Source organism: Myotis lucifugus, unplaced genomic scaffold (assembly GCF_000147115.1).
Source record: "Myotis lucifugus unplaced genomic scaffold, Myoluc2.0 scaffold_47, whole genome shotgun sequence".
In the NCBI taxonomy this organism is placed as follows: domain Eukaryota; kingdom Metazoa; phylum Chordata; class Mammalia; order Chiroptera; family Vespertilionidae; genus Myotis; species Myotis lucifugus.
Genome location: NW_005871095.1, coordinates 2084698 through 2102200, shown reverse-complemented (window position 1 = coordinate 2102200; position 17503 = coordinate 2084698). Strand labels below are relative to the sequence as shown.

Below are 17503 nucleotides of genomic sequence, written 5' to 3'. Positions count from 1 at the left end.
TCTGGTCCAACTGATGTTGTAAGACAGAGCCTCGGAAACTTGAGGTCACACGCTCAGAGGCTGCACGAGGCCCTGTGTGGCTCTCCTGTTTCTAGGTGTTAGCCCAGATGCCCATGGGGCCCGAGCAGATTAGAAGCCCACACAGGGAACAGAAGGTCTGGAGAGCAAACAAACGGCCACCTGCAGTGGCAGGCGCTCCAGTAAGGGATGCCTTGTGGAATGCAGATCCAACAGGTCTGCATCATCTAAGTTTTCAAGAGATGACCACAACCCAGACTTTTAAAGGAAGTGATTTATAAATGGTAAATACCAAAATTATTTCAAAATACTGCTTAGATCAACACACACACACACAGAGTCTCATGCATACACGCACACATATATATCCTCATCTTTGTATACAAATGCACACACATACAAACACACTCATGCATGTATGCAAGCACATGCATGCTCACACATGCTCATGAACACATAAACACATATATGGTCATCACACATAAAACACGCCCACACATTGGCAAACCAAGCCCCCTCTGGTCTACATCATGATGAATCTATACACAGGCTCTCCACATGACCAGATAGGACTCAAAACCACGTGTTTTGTTTTTAAAAGGCCATTAAGTACCTAGAGAGAAAGGATTACTCTTTTCCTACCTGAATATTCCTTCTGTCAAAAATGGCTTTTTCACAATAGGATACTAACTCGCTTTTTAAAATATATACCTATGACTTTTAGTTTACTTATTGTCATACTTATCAAATACTTCCTACCTTTTCTTATAACAATATGTTTTTTCTCTTTATATTAATGATCTAATGATTAATGAGTTTAATCCCTGTGCCTCCCTTAACTTTGCTTGAAATTAATTTTGCTCTTTAAGATTTTAGCATATATACTTAATTTTCTTATTAATACACAAATGAAACCATGTATTTGTGACTGAGTAGGTTTCATTAGTATTACTAAAATGTCACTTAAATAAAAAAATATGAATGGCAAACTCTGATAATTTTGCATAATCAAATTGTACTTCTCAGTCCTCCGTTCGACAATGGTTATGGATTGGTAAATCCTGTCATCTGATCACTTTACAGTCCTGTGCACCCCTGCCAGCATCTCTTACTTTGCAATCAACCACAGTAAAAACAACAGTCCCTAAAACAGCCCTCGGACCAGGCTTCAGAACCTGGCAGAATCTACCCTCATAACATAAGGCCATATTCACACTTTCTCCTAATGCTTCATGAATAAACATCCCTTTATTCAAATAAGTTATATAATAACTAACTCCAGTAATTTTGATTCAAGTTTGAATGGTAAATAGAGTCATTCTGGCAAGACTGCAGAGTTTGCAATTCAAATTATAGGAATTTTCATAATGGGGAAAATAAAAACTAGTGATATGATTCCTAAGGCACCTAATGCCAATACTTTTCCTGCAACAGTAGAAAGCATACATAAATACTTCTCAGTGTAGAAGCAGAGGAGTGTTCTGTGGACGGGCATCATCACATGCATTTACCTGCAATTTAACAGTATTCCTTTCAGGGCCTCAGGGGGTACCTACCTGCTAGAACTCCAGAGCTACCCCACACCAGACATCAAAAGGTATTGCTGCTCCTTCTCAATAAATAGCAGTGCAACGATCACTAGATTAAATGACTTCCTTACATTATCACTGTAAACAATAATTATTTGTCAGCTGCCCTATGTGAGCTTTGCATGTGCTTATGAATAAATCAAGCCTTATTGATTTACTAAGCCAAAACATTTTACATCTTGCAGCTCTAATAAGAGCTAATCCTCCACTGCACTTAGTGGTGTGCTTTAATGTAGCAGTTTCTTAACACTTTTAATAGGAAAGATTAATACTGATTAGCTCAGGAGCAGGAACACTGCTCTTTGAATGGCCAATTGGCCACTAAACCCAGGTCTCTTTAAACATGTCCTTGTTAGTTGTATTCTGTCTGCTGCTGTGCTGTTTCCTTCCTCATAACATCCTATCTAATAAAACGGGAATATGCTAATTGACCCTCACACTGTCACAACAATGGCAGCGCCCACGGTCAATAAGGAGGGAATATGCTAATTGACTACCACGCCCTCAAAGATGGCAGCACCCACAGCCAATAGGAGGGAATATGCTAATTGACTGCCATGCCCTCAAAGATGGCGGCGCCCACAGCCACAAGATAGTGGCACCCAGTCCCCTCAGTCCCGCTGGGGCAGCAGGCACATGGCAAGGCCAAGCCCACCCTCAGGCAGGCCTGGCCGCTCCGCACACCTGCCTCCGGAGACCCCCAACACCCTCAGCCCCCCAGCTGCCCAGGGCTGCCCGAGGCTCAGGTAACCAGGGCTGACCAAGGCTTGTGCTGCTGGCAGTGGCAGCAGCAGAGGTGTGATGGGGCATCTCCTTCCCCTGATCGCCGGGTCCCCTCCTGCCCCTGAGGGCTCCCAGACTGTGAGAGGGAGCAGGCCGGGCTGAGGGACCCCACTCCTTCAGTGCATGAATTTTCATGCACCGGGCCTCTAGTTTAAAATAATAATGATGGCTCATGTTAATTCAAAGGCTAAGTTCAGTTCAAGGTGTAAGGCAGGAAAATATGGGACTGTAAGGAAGGTTACATGTTTGGTAAAACTATCATCGAAAAAAATAAAATAAGTCTCTTTCAATGCAATGGTTTCAGAAGAGTAAGACAATTTTGAACAATCCCAAACATCTTGAAAGACCTTATGCGCTGCAACCTCAGTCTGACCATGCAAGGCAACCCCCTCCCTCTGCCCCAAATCACCCCAAGTTCCCATCATCTTTCCTGGTCCAACCATATTTTGAAGCTGTCCTCCATATACTGAATGACTCAACTCTACTTGTGCTGATCTTTCTCAGTCTACAATCGTGAGTGAGCAAAAAGCTATCCATTGCCAGCAACGATGGACCCAGGCACTCACAGTAATTTCCCAACCTAGTTTGGCCCTCAATCCATTGAAACTTCATCATCCCCAACAGTAACCTAGGAGCTGTTCTTCCGTGCTTCCTACCGATGCCTGGGCTAGATTTCCATAGACCCTAATTCCAAAATGAATTCCATTGCTCGTGCATACAGTAGGAAAAGTAGCACCTTCTCCCTCCTCCTTTCTTTGACAAGGATCACAAACCAGGGCATGTCAGACTAGAAAGCTCTTGAGAGATTATATTTATACTTTAACTTCATTTTAGAGATACGAAAATTAGGAGGGGACTCACCCATGTAGCTAAGCTAATGGCAGAAGCAAGATAAGCATCTCAGGTCCTGGCTCCAACGGCAATGTTCCTCTCTTCATACAACCCACTCTCCCACCCCAATTCCTGGGATCAGTAAGAAACCTATCACCACAGAACATTCCAAACAAGACTATTATGTGTCATGGACTGCTTGAACTCATGTTAATATTCTGAGATGCCTTTCAAGTTTAACCACCAGAAAGATCAACCAGGTACATTTGCGGAATTCACAATGATATTAGCTCTCTAAGACAGAAAACCACAGAAACAAGAATCCTTCTTCAAAAATAGTCTACAATTCCCCGTGGAACAAGTGCTGTCTAGCCACAAAGCAATAATTATCCTGTACTGCAGCAATCAATAAAACCTTTTGCCCTGTGAACCTGCTATTTCCTGACTTTGTTCTCTGCACGAAAGATTTCCAAGGCATATTGATTACCTACTAAATTTTTTTAAGTTCTTTAAAACGAGCAATAGAGAAATTCTCAAAATTAGCATAACTTGTTACCTTGTGAAAAGCCTTCCAATCTTCCAGTCACATTAGTGGTTTCCCTTTTTACAGGCTTTTCCCCATTTTTCATTTTGAATTTGTCATGTTAAGTGTGTCTGTGTCTTGCCTAATAGCAGGAAGTCAGTAGGATACAAATTTGACAGTGTTTCTGAAACTGTGACTGCTGCCACATTTTTCATCCAAGTGAGAAAGAAGAATCAATTAATAAACTACGCCATCTTTCTCAAGCAACAGCATGGATGTTTACCGAGTGAACCCATTAGCTCTTTAGAGTCTTAAAATTCAGTGCCGTGGAACTTCTCTCTAAAACTATTCACTAAATGATCTATAACGTGACGCCATCTCACATCCTTTCCAAGGACGTTTAGCTACTACATTGTCAAACTTTCAGAGTGAGTCATGCATGAATGAGGCAAGCAAGGACAGAGAAAGGCTGCAGCTAGGAGTGGGGACTTGCCTCTTGGTTCCCTCCTGCATTCCCCTCTCCCGGTGCCCCCAAGTGTGTATCAGCTCCCTGCAATTAATGCATGTCTGTCTGTACCCTCCTGAGGGTGTAGGGGCATATCTATGTGGCCTTTGCGTGCAGAGCTGGGCAAATGAGAATTATTAGTCTAATTTTCTAACTACAACTGCTATTTTCCCAATACTCCATCCATACAATTCATCCATCGAGACTGGTTTACTCTATGACAGATCAGAAATCACAGGTAAGTTAAATTATTGCATGTTATATCTTCTCACCTTAGTGGCTGTTTGCATTCAAAGCCAAATGGAATATTATTCAGTCTTTAAAAAGGAAATCCTGTCACATGCTACCACATGGATGAATCTTGAGGACATTATGTTAAGTGAAATACACCAGTCACAAAAGGACAAACACTGCATGATTCTGCTTATTTGAGGCATCTAAAGCCTTCAAACTCACACACAGAGTAGAATGGTGGTGACCTGAGGCTAGGAAAGGGGAAATGGCGAGTTACTGTTCAATGGGTATAAAGTTTCAGTCATGCAGAATGAAAAAGTTCTAGAGATCTGCTGTAAAGCATTCTGCTTATAGTTACCAATAATGTACTATACACTTAAAATTTTGTAAAAAAGAGTAAAAATAATTAATTGTCCCACTAATGGCACAATTTAGGCTGAGCCTGGGACTAAGAGAAGCAAGCATTACCAAAGGCATTACAGATAATGTTCAGCCAACTATTTGCTCTTGCAGAACTAGAACAGGTGTGAAAAATAAAGCCTCATGCATTAACACCATTCTCCAGCACTCACCTGAGAAGTAACCCTCAACAGAGGTGAGAAATAAAGACTCACACTTCTGTATACAAAGACACAACCAATACGGAAAGGGGCGGGGTGGGGGGGAAAGGAGTTTTCTATTTAGAGAACCACACAATTCAAAGAACAGTTGCACCCACATGCGCACCAATTAACAAATGGTTAAACAAAATGTGGTCGATCCATATGATGGAATATGATTCAGCTATAAAAAGGAATGAAGTTCTGATACGTGCTAAGCATGGATGAGCTTTGAATACAAAATGCTGAGTAAAAGAAGCCGAACACAAAAGGCCACACACTATACAATTCCATATATGGAAAATATCCAGAATAAACAAGTCTACAGAAACAGAAAGTAGATTAGGGCCAGGGCCTGGGTGGAGGGGAGAGTGAGAGTGACTGTAAATGGGTGCAGGGCTTATTTATGGGATGATGGAAATGCTTTGGAATTAGACAGTGATAATGGCTGCACACCCTGGTGACTATATTAAAAACCACTGAGCTTTATAGAGATGAATTGATAGTATGTGAATTATATCTCTTTTTTTTTTAAATCAATGGGAGGCGCAGTTGCAAATATGATCAACATTAAGGGCACAGGAGTCCTTGCCCACAGTTGCCTGAGGAAGTGGTAAGATAAGCTGCCAGCTGGAGGAGGAAGAGGGTGTAGGCACAGGAGAGAGCAGGTGCAAAGACCCAAAGCAAGAAGGGCCTTTCTCTCTTTCTCCTGAGACAACAAAAGGTCATGGTGTTAGCTATGGCCAAGGCAACAACTTCAATCCTGACATATACCCATTAACGCAACTCAAACTCCTTGCATTTATTATGACCCCCACTATTTATCAGGCTCTCGATTATGCATAAAAAGGGGGAGTAAGAAACCATTGACCATTCCCACTTACCAAATAGCAATATCTCAGAACGTAAGAAGATAAAATTCAAATGCTCTGAATGGTGAAAGCAACTAAATATGGTGGACACAATGAACTTGGAATTCAGCTCTAAAACTTAACATGTCATTTTGAAATAAAAATATCCATTCAAAGCTAAAAGTGGCAGACAAGTACTAAGAAGACATTACACTTGAGAATTAGCATCAGAAGTCTTCAAATATAACTGCTGCCGTCATCCTATAATGAAACATCGAGGATAGGTTGTTCAAATATTGGCTGACTCAGTTTTTCTCACTGACAGGATCATATGAGCTCCTTTAATGCATTTGTAATATGCTGCCCACTCTAAAGCAGCGTTTCTCAACTATTGGAGTTTGAATTCAATAATTCTTCGTTGGGGTGCTGTCCGCTACATTGTAGGATATTTTAGCAGCATCCTAGCTTCCTCCCACCAGATGCCAAGAGCTCCTTCCTCCTCCCCCCTCACAGACAAAAATGCTTCCCGATGTTGCCACATGTCCACCGGGGGTAAAATTGCCACTGTTTTATTGCATGTCTACTCTTTGGTTTCTGCGTGCATCCACCCTGAGAGACTCCCCACAACAAGAAAGATTAAAACTTAGAGAGATCCTACAGATGCTCTACAACACTGTTCAAAATGTGAAATCTCTAAAGCAAAAGAAATGCAACATAATCCATTGGCATTGGAAACCGAAACCTCAGTCTCAGCCTCCTCCCCTACCTCCAAAATCAGGCTCCAGAGCTTTTGTCTCCTAAAGGCCATGATTGGCAAGCTGTCAGGAACAGCTCTGACATCCAAGAATGCACCCAAGTTCCCTCTCACTCCGGCACCCTCAAACTAATGAAACCCAGGAGGCAATCTTTAAAGTGGACCTTCCTGCTAAATCCACTATGGAATCTCTGCAAGGTTATACCTGCAAACACCATGAATAAGGACGGCCTGTAAACCCAAAGGCTCTGAATCCTGGGCCAGCTGGGAGCTTACCATCCGGGGGCATCAGGGCCTTGTTGTTCTGCGTGCACCACCCCACGGGGTGCAGATCTGCTATCACCACGTCACACCAGAAGTCAGCCCGGCGGTCCTCCCCATAACCACAGTAGCGCAGAAGCAGCAGCTGCCCGCAGGTGGTGATCACAGTGGCCACCCAGTACGTGTCTGGGTTGTTCTTATTGGCCACTTCCAATTTCATCCCAGGCTGGAAGTTGCTCTGAATGCTGATTTCAACCTTAAGGAACCAAAAACACAGGAAACCTGTTATTATACTAGATACATACACCCAGAGCATTACGAGAACTGTTAAAATCACAGCGCTTAAATATGGTATTTCTGTTGCCATTAGGACAGCACTCTCTAAGAGCAATACAATGTGAGCCTGAATTTCCTAGCAGCCACTTTAAAAAAAAAGATAAAACAGATGAGATTTATTTTAATAATGTATTTTATTTAACCCAACATATCTCAAATGTCATCATTTCAAGATGTCATCAATATAAAATAAATTAATGAGAGATTTTTACATTTTTCTTTTCCAATGAAGCCTCCAAAACCCCATGTGCCTTCTACACTTATAGCACATCCCAATTTGGACGACAGTCTTCCCAGGTGGCTGGTGGCCACTTCACGAGCTGTACAGCCGTGGATGGATTTTCATTTTTATTAATGAAGGATTATAGTCTATTAATATTTATCAGCCCTCCTCCCCAAAAGAAAGCTTCCCAGCCTCGTGGGCATTCCAATGCTAAAGCATCTGATGTGTCTGAGTAGCAGCTGCTTAAGAGACGATGGAATTACGAACGGCTCGTTCCTGGGGTCCTTGCTGCTTTTCCTTAATAGGCCTGGGGACACTCTGCTTCCTGAACTGTTGTGATTAAAAGGGAGGTGGGAGAACTGACTGGATTAAAGAGAACAGGAGCTACTCCACGTGGAGAGGCACCGATAACTTATCCGTAAAGAAAAGGAAAGTTGTCTGGATCTTTCTCCTGAACTGCCTCAGGCAACCTAATCAAGTCATCCCAGAATCATAAGAAGCTATGCAGGATCATACCCAAACCGGAAGTCAGGTGAGTTGTAGCTCTGTTATGTTTTAATATTTACCTCCTGGTTTCACTGAATAACCACAACTACATTTATAATAAACTAGTAATTATAACATTACGAGTGTCAGTATAAAAGAGAATTAGGAATGTAATCTACTTTTATAAGGTCATGCGAATTTAATAAGGTCTTAAATTCCTTTTCAAAAGAACACTTCACCTCCAAAAAGGATAAAATGTTGTGTTAAAATAATGAATCAAAGTTCTGGCTTCCTAATTCAGCATGAGAGCCAAAGGCAAGAGCAGGCTGAGAAAATGCCCCAGTTTGCTAATGACACTCAGGCTGAATCTTTGCTCTGGGTAGGCCAGTGAAAAAGATGTTTCTCAGAATTAAATTCTCTTTTCCAGTAAAACAACAACAATGCCAAAAAAATGTACGTCCTGGAAATTGAGTATTTTCCTTGCTCATAATATATTGCTAAAATCTTCTGTAGAAGCAAAAACCTGATAAAAGCTCAATTTTTTATTTCCTGGGACTTTTACTCTGCTGAGCAAGCTATTTCCATTGTTCAAAGAAATCATTGTTAAGAATGATTTTTGGGGGGCTTGATCTAAATGTTTTCTGAATATTTATGATATTTTCTCTCATTTGACTAATCTGCCCACAGAAGACTATAAAACTTTTATGTGTCCTTTCAAAATAAAAACATCAATGCGGCCCTGGCCAGTGTGGCTCAGTTGGTTGAGCATCATCCCATGCACCAAAAGGTTGCCAGTTAGGTCTTAGGTCGCCAGTTCAGCCCCGGGTCAGGGCACATGCCTAGGCTGTAGGCTTGAGCCCCAGTAGGGGGCATGCAGGAGGCAGCCGATTGATATTTCTTTCCCTCTATCCCTCTCCCTTGCTCTCTAAAATCAATAAAAGATTTTTTTTAATTTAAATTCTTTATTGTTTAAAGTATTACATAAGTCTCCTTTTTCCCCCTGGACGACCCCCCCAACCCCCTGTCTGTGTCCATTGGTTATGCTCATATGTATGACTCTGGTTTGATTTTTGTTCATCAGCTTATGTTGTTCATTATATTCCACAAATGAGTGTGACCATGTGATATTATCTTTCTCTGACTGGCTTAATTAAAAAGATTTTTAAATTAAACGTAAAAAACCATCACTCCAAAATAAACCATCACAGCCATTACACCTCCTAAGAAGATATTATACTTACCTAGTTTGCTGGCTTTTATTTATTCTAACCAATCTTACCTGTCTCCGGCCCTGTGCAATGGCCACGTCTGTCAAATTTGACATTTTGAGGTACAGACAAGGTTAAGATCACACATCGTTTCTCACCCGCCCTGAGCCCAGCCCTGTGTTAGATGAGATAAGCCACAAGAGCCAGGCCAACCCTACCTGCAGCTAAGCAAACAAACTTCCCCATTTCTTCTGTATTTCTAAGAAATCTTGACTGGATTTCCCTTCTTTTCTCATTCCCTTTCTTCCAATCGGTTTGGCATCTTCCTGCAGGTTCCCCTCCCACCCTCCAAATGCAGACCAGAAAGAGAGGGAGGATACGTACGTGTTTGAATGATGTGTGAGGAGCTGCACTGGCACCCGTTTCTTCCAAGTACTCGCCCCAGTTAAAGCCAATTTCCTCCAAGCTTGAACCTTCTTCTATTGAAAGACGAAAACCAAACCAACAAAAAAAACACAAAAATATCAATAGTAGAGTGAAGAATGGAAAGGTACTGGCCCCCAATGGAGACTAGAAAATCCCTAATTCAGTGGTTTTGGAACATATTATCAAATTATTTTCAAAGCTTCAGTTTGCTGACTTTATAAACTAAGGACACCCGGAAGAAATTCTGCTTGGATACCCTGACAAAATCAAAGATAACATTAAGTGCTCTTAGGCAAATGAAATGAGATTTGTTTCATGGCATACTTGCTTCATATTAGTGTATCATCCTGACCACTGTGGACACTCCATCCTTTGGGGAGATTGGAGGGCAAGGTGAAGAAAACCATGGGGTGCTGAGTAAGTACTATGATGTACTTACAGCACTGGCACCCTTGTCCCCCGCTACACACTACAGCTGGGGATTATGGAATAATAGCATCGACTGTTAGTGCCATACGGGACTTTAGAAAGCACTGATGTCATTTCAAGGGGAAAACAACTGAGCCCAGAAGGATTGTTCAAGTGTGTGAGGCCACTGGATAAGTTAGGGACAGAAACAGACCAACTGTGAGACCCAGTTCAGGGTCCTCTGTCCTGCCAGCTGCTGTGACAGGGCTTTCAGGGCAAGGTACGCCAGTAGAACCAATAGGACATGGATTTCCCAATAACAAGGATCAAGGAGAAATACAATCAAATGCACATGACTCTTAAAGCGATCCCTATTTGGGCTCTGAAGGAAATCAAGTAATTCTCCAAACATTCAAGACTCTATACGTAAGAGATGTTTCTCTCTCTCTCTCACAACTCATTCAAAAATTTTTAAACTGAAATACAGATAACATAAATGTCATGTCACAATTTCAAATGGAAATAACTAATCAGCTGTCACCATTACTTTAAACGATTTGTAAGACAATCCTAAGGAAAAAACATACAGCAGTCAGGGCTGTCCATACATGCAGCTAAGTAAGAGCTTCAAAAGTTTAGATTTTCTCTTCTTGCAATAATGTTCAACCATGTATCTTCTACTAGCAGGAGGCTACCTCACTGGACCAATATTCTAATACTGGCAGGTGGGCCAGGGGGATGCGGCAAAGGGAGAGTCTAAGAAAGAAAGCCTTGTTCTTGAGGCTATCTATCACTACTTGTTCCTACTAAAGACTTTTAAATTAAAAGTTGGAAAAGTAATTTTCTTGTGATACAGTGCATAATCTTAGAAAATGATAGAAGGGGATAATTTTTTTTAAAGTCAGAACATGCTAAGTTGGAAGGCAGTTACCTTCAATTTTGTCTACTGAATCAAAGTTCCTTAAAACTATTTTCTCAAATTTCACTCCCATCAAGTGGTTTACAATCAAATGTCCAAGAAAATAAAAAGCCATCTGAAAAGAAATCCCTCCCCTTGTGTCTCTCCCAAAAGTCTGTTTCATCCAGGGACTTGCTGTCTTTTTATCAGAAGTGTGTTCCCTGAAAAAGCCAGAGGGTCCTGCAGCCACCAGCTAACAAGGACACCAGGTGGTTTCCGGCTACTTCGACACAGTAAGGCAAACCCAAAGGGAAAGCAGTCACATTCAGAAAACACATGTGGGTGTCACCCAACAGCTCTGCCCACAATTATTTTGCCCCAGGAAGCATTAGACATTGATCATCAGGATTGCTGTTTGACCCACTAGCCAGAGCATCACAGCAGCACGATGTATCTGTCCAGGTGGTCTGGTGCCGTACCTGATGATAGCTAACTTGTCCTACTTTATTCTTTGCACCCTGTCCAGCCTCAGCTCAACCTTTCAGCTCCACAAAGTGACTACACACCAACACGGCAAGCTCATAAGAGCCATGCCGTATTGGGACATCAGCTCTCTGCTGATTGCTTTACATCTCAAGAACCCTGACAGATGGATACTACAGCCTCATTGCACAGAAGGGATGGTGGAGGCCCTGACGGGGGCCCAGAAAGGTTGGAGCCACCACTATCACACAGCTGTCCAGCCAAGGAGGCATGAGTCCAAGGCAGGCTATCGGATTTCCAGAATGGAACTCTTACGAGGCACCTTCCTGTGTCATTCTTCTGTCCATATCACAAATCAGACACCTCCATTCACCACCACCCCCCGCTTCTCCACGTGGAGACTCTAAGGCTGACTTCTCTCCGTCTTTCTGCACTGATGAGCCTTTGAACACTCCAGAGCCAAATCAGACAACAGAAAGACACAGGGCTAGAGGCAGCAGCCACCTTCGGAGAGGCGAACCATATGGGCACAGCCCCTGAGACCTGCTTGTAAAGAAGGAGAGAACCAGGGTGCAGCCATGGGCATAAAACTCGGTCCTGGGCAGGAGCATTCTCTCCTTTGTTGCCTAAGAGACGCTTTTTGACAAATTGAGGTATTAGCATGAAAGGGTTGTCAGGTCAAAAAGTTTGAGACATTTTTTCTGTGAACAACTTGGTCGAGCACCAGATGGGAGATGTTCGAGAACCAAGGTTTGACTGTAGATGCTTTCGTGTTCACCCAGATATTCACTCATTCATTCAAGTTAACCAAGAGATATTCATTCATTCATTCAAGTTAACCAAGAGAGGAAGAGGTACCATCGTGACTCCCAAGTGTGTGTCATTAATAACAGGGCTGAAGAAAGGTGTCACTCTCTGGTGTTTAAAAAAATACTTTTTACCCTGTTTGAGGAAAGCATCTAGGACAGCCGTGGGCAAACTACGGCCCGCGGGCCGGATCCAGCCCATTTGAAATGAATAAAGCTAAAAAAAAAAAGACCGTACCCTTTTATGTAATGATGTTTACTTTGAATTTATATTAGTTCACACAAACACTCCATCCATGCTTTTGTTCCGGCCCTCCGGTCCAGTTTAAGAACCCATTGTGGCCCTCGAGTCAAAAAGTTTGCCCACCCCTGGGCTAGGAGGTGGTTTGGAAAAGAGGGTTTAAGGAGTGACATAACCATTCTGCCTCTAGAGTCTAGACTTTCCCAGCCCTCTATCCTGCGCTAGATCTTGAGCTGCAACCACCAGCCAGGTTTCCAGCTTCCAGTCACCCCTGCGATCCACTGCCTAGATTGGCACATGCCAATGACTTCATCTATCCTGTTGCTGCTATTTCTCCTGATTAATAAAGGCAGTAATCTCAGTTCAGTCCTAATGGGTTTTTCCAACAAGTGCAACTGAGTTTTACTTCAGTCCCTAGTTTACTTGTGCCCCTAAATGTGTAGACAAATCGTAATTGCTTAATGTATAACTCATATCCTTATTGCTCCTACATCCCAAAACTCTGAGCATAAAGAGGCCAGCATCAGGTGATTTTTAAAGTACAGTAAAGAAAGCACAAAATTATGCATGCAAAAAGAACTTTAATAAGCACCCCAAAAGTCAGACCTAGAATGGAATTAAAAATATTTTTAAAAACCTTTATGCCCAGCACTGGTAACTTTAAGTGTGTTGTTTTAACAATAAAATCTGATACAAAATGCAGGGCTCCTCACAATACAGCCTTTTCAAATCTGTCATTTAGTAACACTTCCTCCCCGGCATGTGCCTAAGAGGCTGATTCTCTAAAGACATTTCAATGAGCAATAGATAAACATACACGATGTTTATGAGTGGAGGTCTCATAAACCCAGAGCAAATATTTACCGCTGATTCATGAACCTCTTAAACCCATAAACATTTTATCAAGGAAACTGACAATCTCCCTCCGTGGCAAATGATCTAGTTGGAGGCATTGCCCCATGATGTAATGAAAACAGACTATGAAAAGCTACTAAGAAAATGTCACAATGTAAAAGAAAACAGCCTCGTTCATTAGTGGCACTCCGGCTTTAGAAAACAGAAAGCTATTTATGTGACCAGAATATTTCATAATAAACAGAAAAAGAATACCTTACTAAAAGTCGGACTGCAAGCTGCTTTACAGTGAAAAATGGAATGAGCGAACGGCTCACACACCTTTAAATAATCAAACTTTGGTTGTACAATTTTACAATACGAAATAAGGCTAACTTTGCAAAGCTGGATATGAAAGCCCATAACCACTACCCCGTAAAAAAAAACAACACAAAATGGAGAATTGGCACGTTTGAAATGAACAGAATCTTACAGAGCACCTTCTTGTGTGCTAGGTATTTTTTTTTAATGTGGAAAGAGAAAGAAAGACATTACATCTTTGTTATTTTAACCGCTGATAGTCTGTTCAGACCATCAGAACATCTAGAAAAGAGGTGCGTTGTGAATATATTAAGCAGACACTGCATTCGAATGAAAGTCAGATAGGACTGGCCAACGCAATCCTAGATCGGAGTTCTCGGCTACAGGACTAAACCAGGAGGAGGGGACTGTCACCTGAACACAGAGGTCCTCGTGCTATCTCAGCTGCCCAGACTTCCAGAGAGACTTTCCAGAAAAAAGAAAACATGTAAAACTGACCCAATCTCCCCTCTTAGGGGAGGCAACAACTATTTTAAAGAGAGTTGTTATTTTTTTTAAAGGGAATACAACGGAGTCACATGAAACTAGTTCCTCTCCAGTATGGAGAGTCAGAGATCTGAATTTCTCTCTTAAGAATGTTGGTTCATTTCCTCCCTGAATGCAAGAGCCTGTGGGACTCCAGTTGATATAACCTAACACCCTCCCCGCCAAAAAATCAAGCCCACATTTCCAGAGTAATGCTTTTGACTCAGACTTGCCCAATGTAAATGCACACCACCATTTTATCTGTAGACTTATCAGGAAACTACATTTAGCCATCCTGGAAAAATTATGCCTGGGAACCTATTTATCACTATGTCAGCGAGTGTTTTGTTTGTTTTTATCACAGCTATTGGAGAAGCCTAGAGTTCCAGAAATCCAGTTCTAGTCCTCATCCTTCTGTGTGTTTCTGTCCATTCTGTCTTTATTCCCCGCTTATCCCAGTGGTGTCCCAGAAGGGGGAGTCATTTTACATTAAGCTATTTCATCCCTGGGACTCAAGTGTCAGTTATTGACCCCAACTATCTGAGCTTTCCTTAGGAAAAGAGGCAAAACTATACATGAGAAAACTGCCAATGAAACTCAGAGTCCTGCGTTAAGCTGATGGTTTTCATTTCAGAGGAACGGAGCATCAGTGCAAGGATCGCAGCAGCTGGGCGTGGGGACAGAGGAACCGAAGACACAGGATCAAAACATGGGAAGCAACCAGGTTGGACTCCCATCCTTTGGCCCCGTAATTTGGTCCAAGAAGAGCTGTAGGCACTTACATGTGGTCAGTTGTCAGGGAGGTGCAGTTGAGTATCATATAACACGTGGGGAGAGGGGATGGGAGACAACTGGTGGAGAGGACAAGAAAGAATCTGAGCCGTGGCAGATCTGGCTCAGTTGATGGAGTGTTGTCCCATGCACCAAAAGGTTGCCAGTTTGATTCCTGGTCAGGGCACATGCCTAGGTTGTGGGTTCCATCCCTGGTCAGGGTGGTGCAGGAGGCAACTGATCGATGTTTCTCTCTCCCATTGATGTTCCCCTCTCTCTCTCCCTCCCCCACACCCTTCCTCTTTCTCTAAGATCAATAAAAACATAAAGAAAGAATCTGAGTTGTAGAATCTGAGTTGTTGCTGTGTCCCATAAAGTGTGTGTGTGTGTGTGTGTGTGTGTGTGTGTGTCTGCACGCACACACTTATGTGTCCAGGCTGAAGGGCAGGCACAGCTCAGTGTTTCAGAGCACAAGGTTCCAAGCCCTCAGGATGAAATCTCAGGCTTGAACACAACAGCCAAGTGATTCTGCCTAGTTGTCCAATTTCATCTGCTATTTCACTGGGTTGTGGAAGACTTAAACAATGCAACATGCGTAAAGCACTTAGAGAATGCTGCCATGAGCACAGGGTCACGTACCTGTTGTACCTCACTTGAGAGTCAATTGACAGGCAGGTGAAGAGAGCTCAGTTTGCCTTTTGCTCATCTGTCATGGAAATCTCATCCGAAACACTTCCAGGAAAAAGACCAAGACACCATCCAGCCCTAAGTGCGTCACAGTTGGTCCCAGAACCAAACATCCACATAACTGATGGCACATAGCAAGATATTTTTATGTAGTAACAGGTGAAACGGGAACTACTTGGGAAAATAAATTACTTGACGGCTCCTACTTGGGTATGTTCTTAAGAGTCTAAATGTTCAAAACTAGATCCGAGTTTCTAAAAGTTAGCCTCTGCTCTCTACAAAGGTTTAGATCCTGCTTTAAATTGGTTTCCTCTTAAAAAAACAATGGTTTCCTCTTTAGGAAAGTCTGTCTTTTGGGCACCATCTAAAAGTCTCCTCACCACACGAGGATAAATGGAAATTCCACGGAGAAAGGACAGATTAGCCATATTAGGAGGGGAAGAAGGGAGTCAGAGCCAATATCTGGAAAATGTGAAGATCATTCAGAGCTATTTAGGACTATGAGTTCTAGTGAAGATCTTAACCTCATAGATGATTCAGGCCCCCCCACCACACAAGAGCAAGGAACTAAGCAAGAAGTGGGCGTTTGGTGTGGCATAGCCCAGCCAATGACAGGATTCTGGTGCTCACACCTCCCCATTAATGGGATCACCCACAAGAAAATTCAGTACGAATAATTTTCCTGACACCGTATTTTTAATAAGTTTCAGAATCTACTGCAGGTGCCTAAAAATGAAAAGTCAACACACAGTTGCCGTTTAGACAGTTTTGAAAACATACCAGTAAAAATGATGCAGTCATAGGTGTCAGATGTGTGTACAACAAAAATATGGTGAAAATCAGGGACTCTAAAGTGGAAAAATAACCTCACTCAGCAAGCATAACAAAGACTTTTTGAAAGGCATGTTTGTACTTAAATAAAAGTAGAATAACTAGGGTGAACATTCAGTCTATGGGACTATGCTCTCTCAGAAAAAGAATTTCCATGTTTCCACTGGGGGAAAAAGATTTGACTCTGCTTTTAGGCTTTTTCCCGCTCCTGCTTTATGTAGAAAGAAACTGAAAGGTGAAGAATGAGCTAATTTTGAAACAGATACTAACATCTTTCAGGCAATTATTTTAGGGGTTTCCAGATTTTCTCCAGATAAAGATATAATTTGAGAAACATAATCTAGTAAATTCAATGGGACCTGTCTCTTCTGAACTAGAGCATTTAATCACTTATTCAAGACCCTGCTGCTCTGCTTCCCATTGACATCACACAGTCTGTAATTACATCATTGACTGGTCTCACCAAAATGTGAAAACAAATTTCATACCTTCTTGGGGCAATGGTCAAATCTCCCACTGAATTAATGATCAACATTTTTGCCCATGAATTCACCATAGCATTGTCTATGATTCTGAGAGCTAAGTTGTCCTTATCTAATTTGCTGTTATGTAATACTAGAGGCTCAGTGCATGAAATTTGTGCACGGGGTGGGGAGGCCTCAGCCCAGCCTGCACCCTCTCTAATCCGGGACCCCTTGGGGGATGTCCGACTGCCGGTTTAGTCCTGATCCCTGGAATCGGGCCTAAACCAGCAGTCGGACATCCCTCTCACAAGCCTGGGACTGCTGGCTCCTAATTGCTCACCTGCCTGCCTGCCTGGTTGCCCCTAACTGCCCCTTCTGCCAGCCTGATTGCCCCTCACTGCCTCTGCATGCTGGCATGATCGCCCCTAACTGCTCCCCCTGCTGGCCTGGTCACCCTTAACTGCCCCCCACTGCCGGCCAGGTCATCCCCCAACTGCCCCCTCCCTGCTGGCCTGGTCACTCCTAACTGCCCACCCCCCACCAGGCGTGGGCGCCCCTTACTAACCCCCTCTGCTGGGCTGGGTGTCCCTAACAGCGCCCCGCCACC

At 42.7% G+C, this 17503-nt stretch overlaps 1 protein-coding gene across 2 annotated transcripts in view; it reads right to left on the bottom strand.

The window, feature by feature from the left end:
* The window catches only part of SFMBT2 (Scm like with four mbt domains 2), a 206900-nt gene that overhangs the window by 158744 nt on the left and 30653 nt on the right, over nucleotides 1-17503 (bottom strand). For both annotated transcript variants that reach the window (XM_014455527.2, XM_023753558.1), the window contains exons 3-4: nucleotides 9586-9680; nucleotides 6964-7204 (exon numbers count right to left, since the gene is read on the bottom strand). In XM_014455527.2, coding sequence (XP_014311013.1) covers nucleotides 6964-7204; nucleotides 9586-9680 — 336 coding nt within the window. The remainder of the gene's footprint in view (nucleotides 1-6963; nucleotides 7205-9585; nucleotides 9681-17503) is intronic.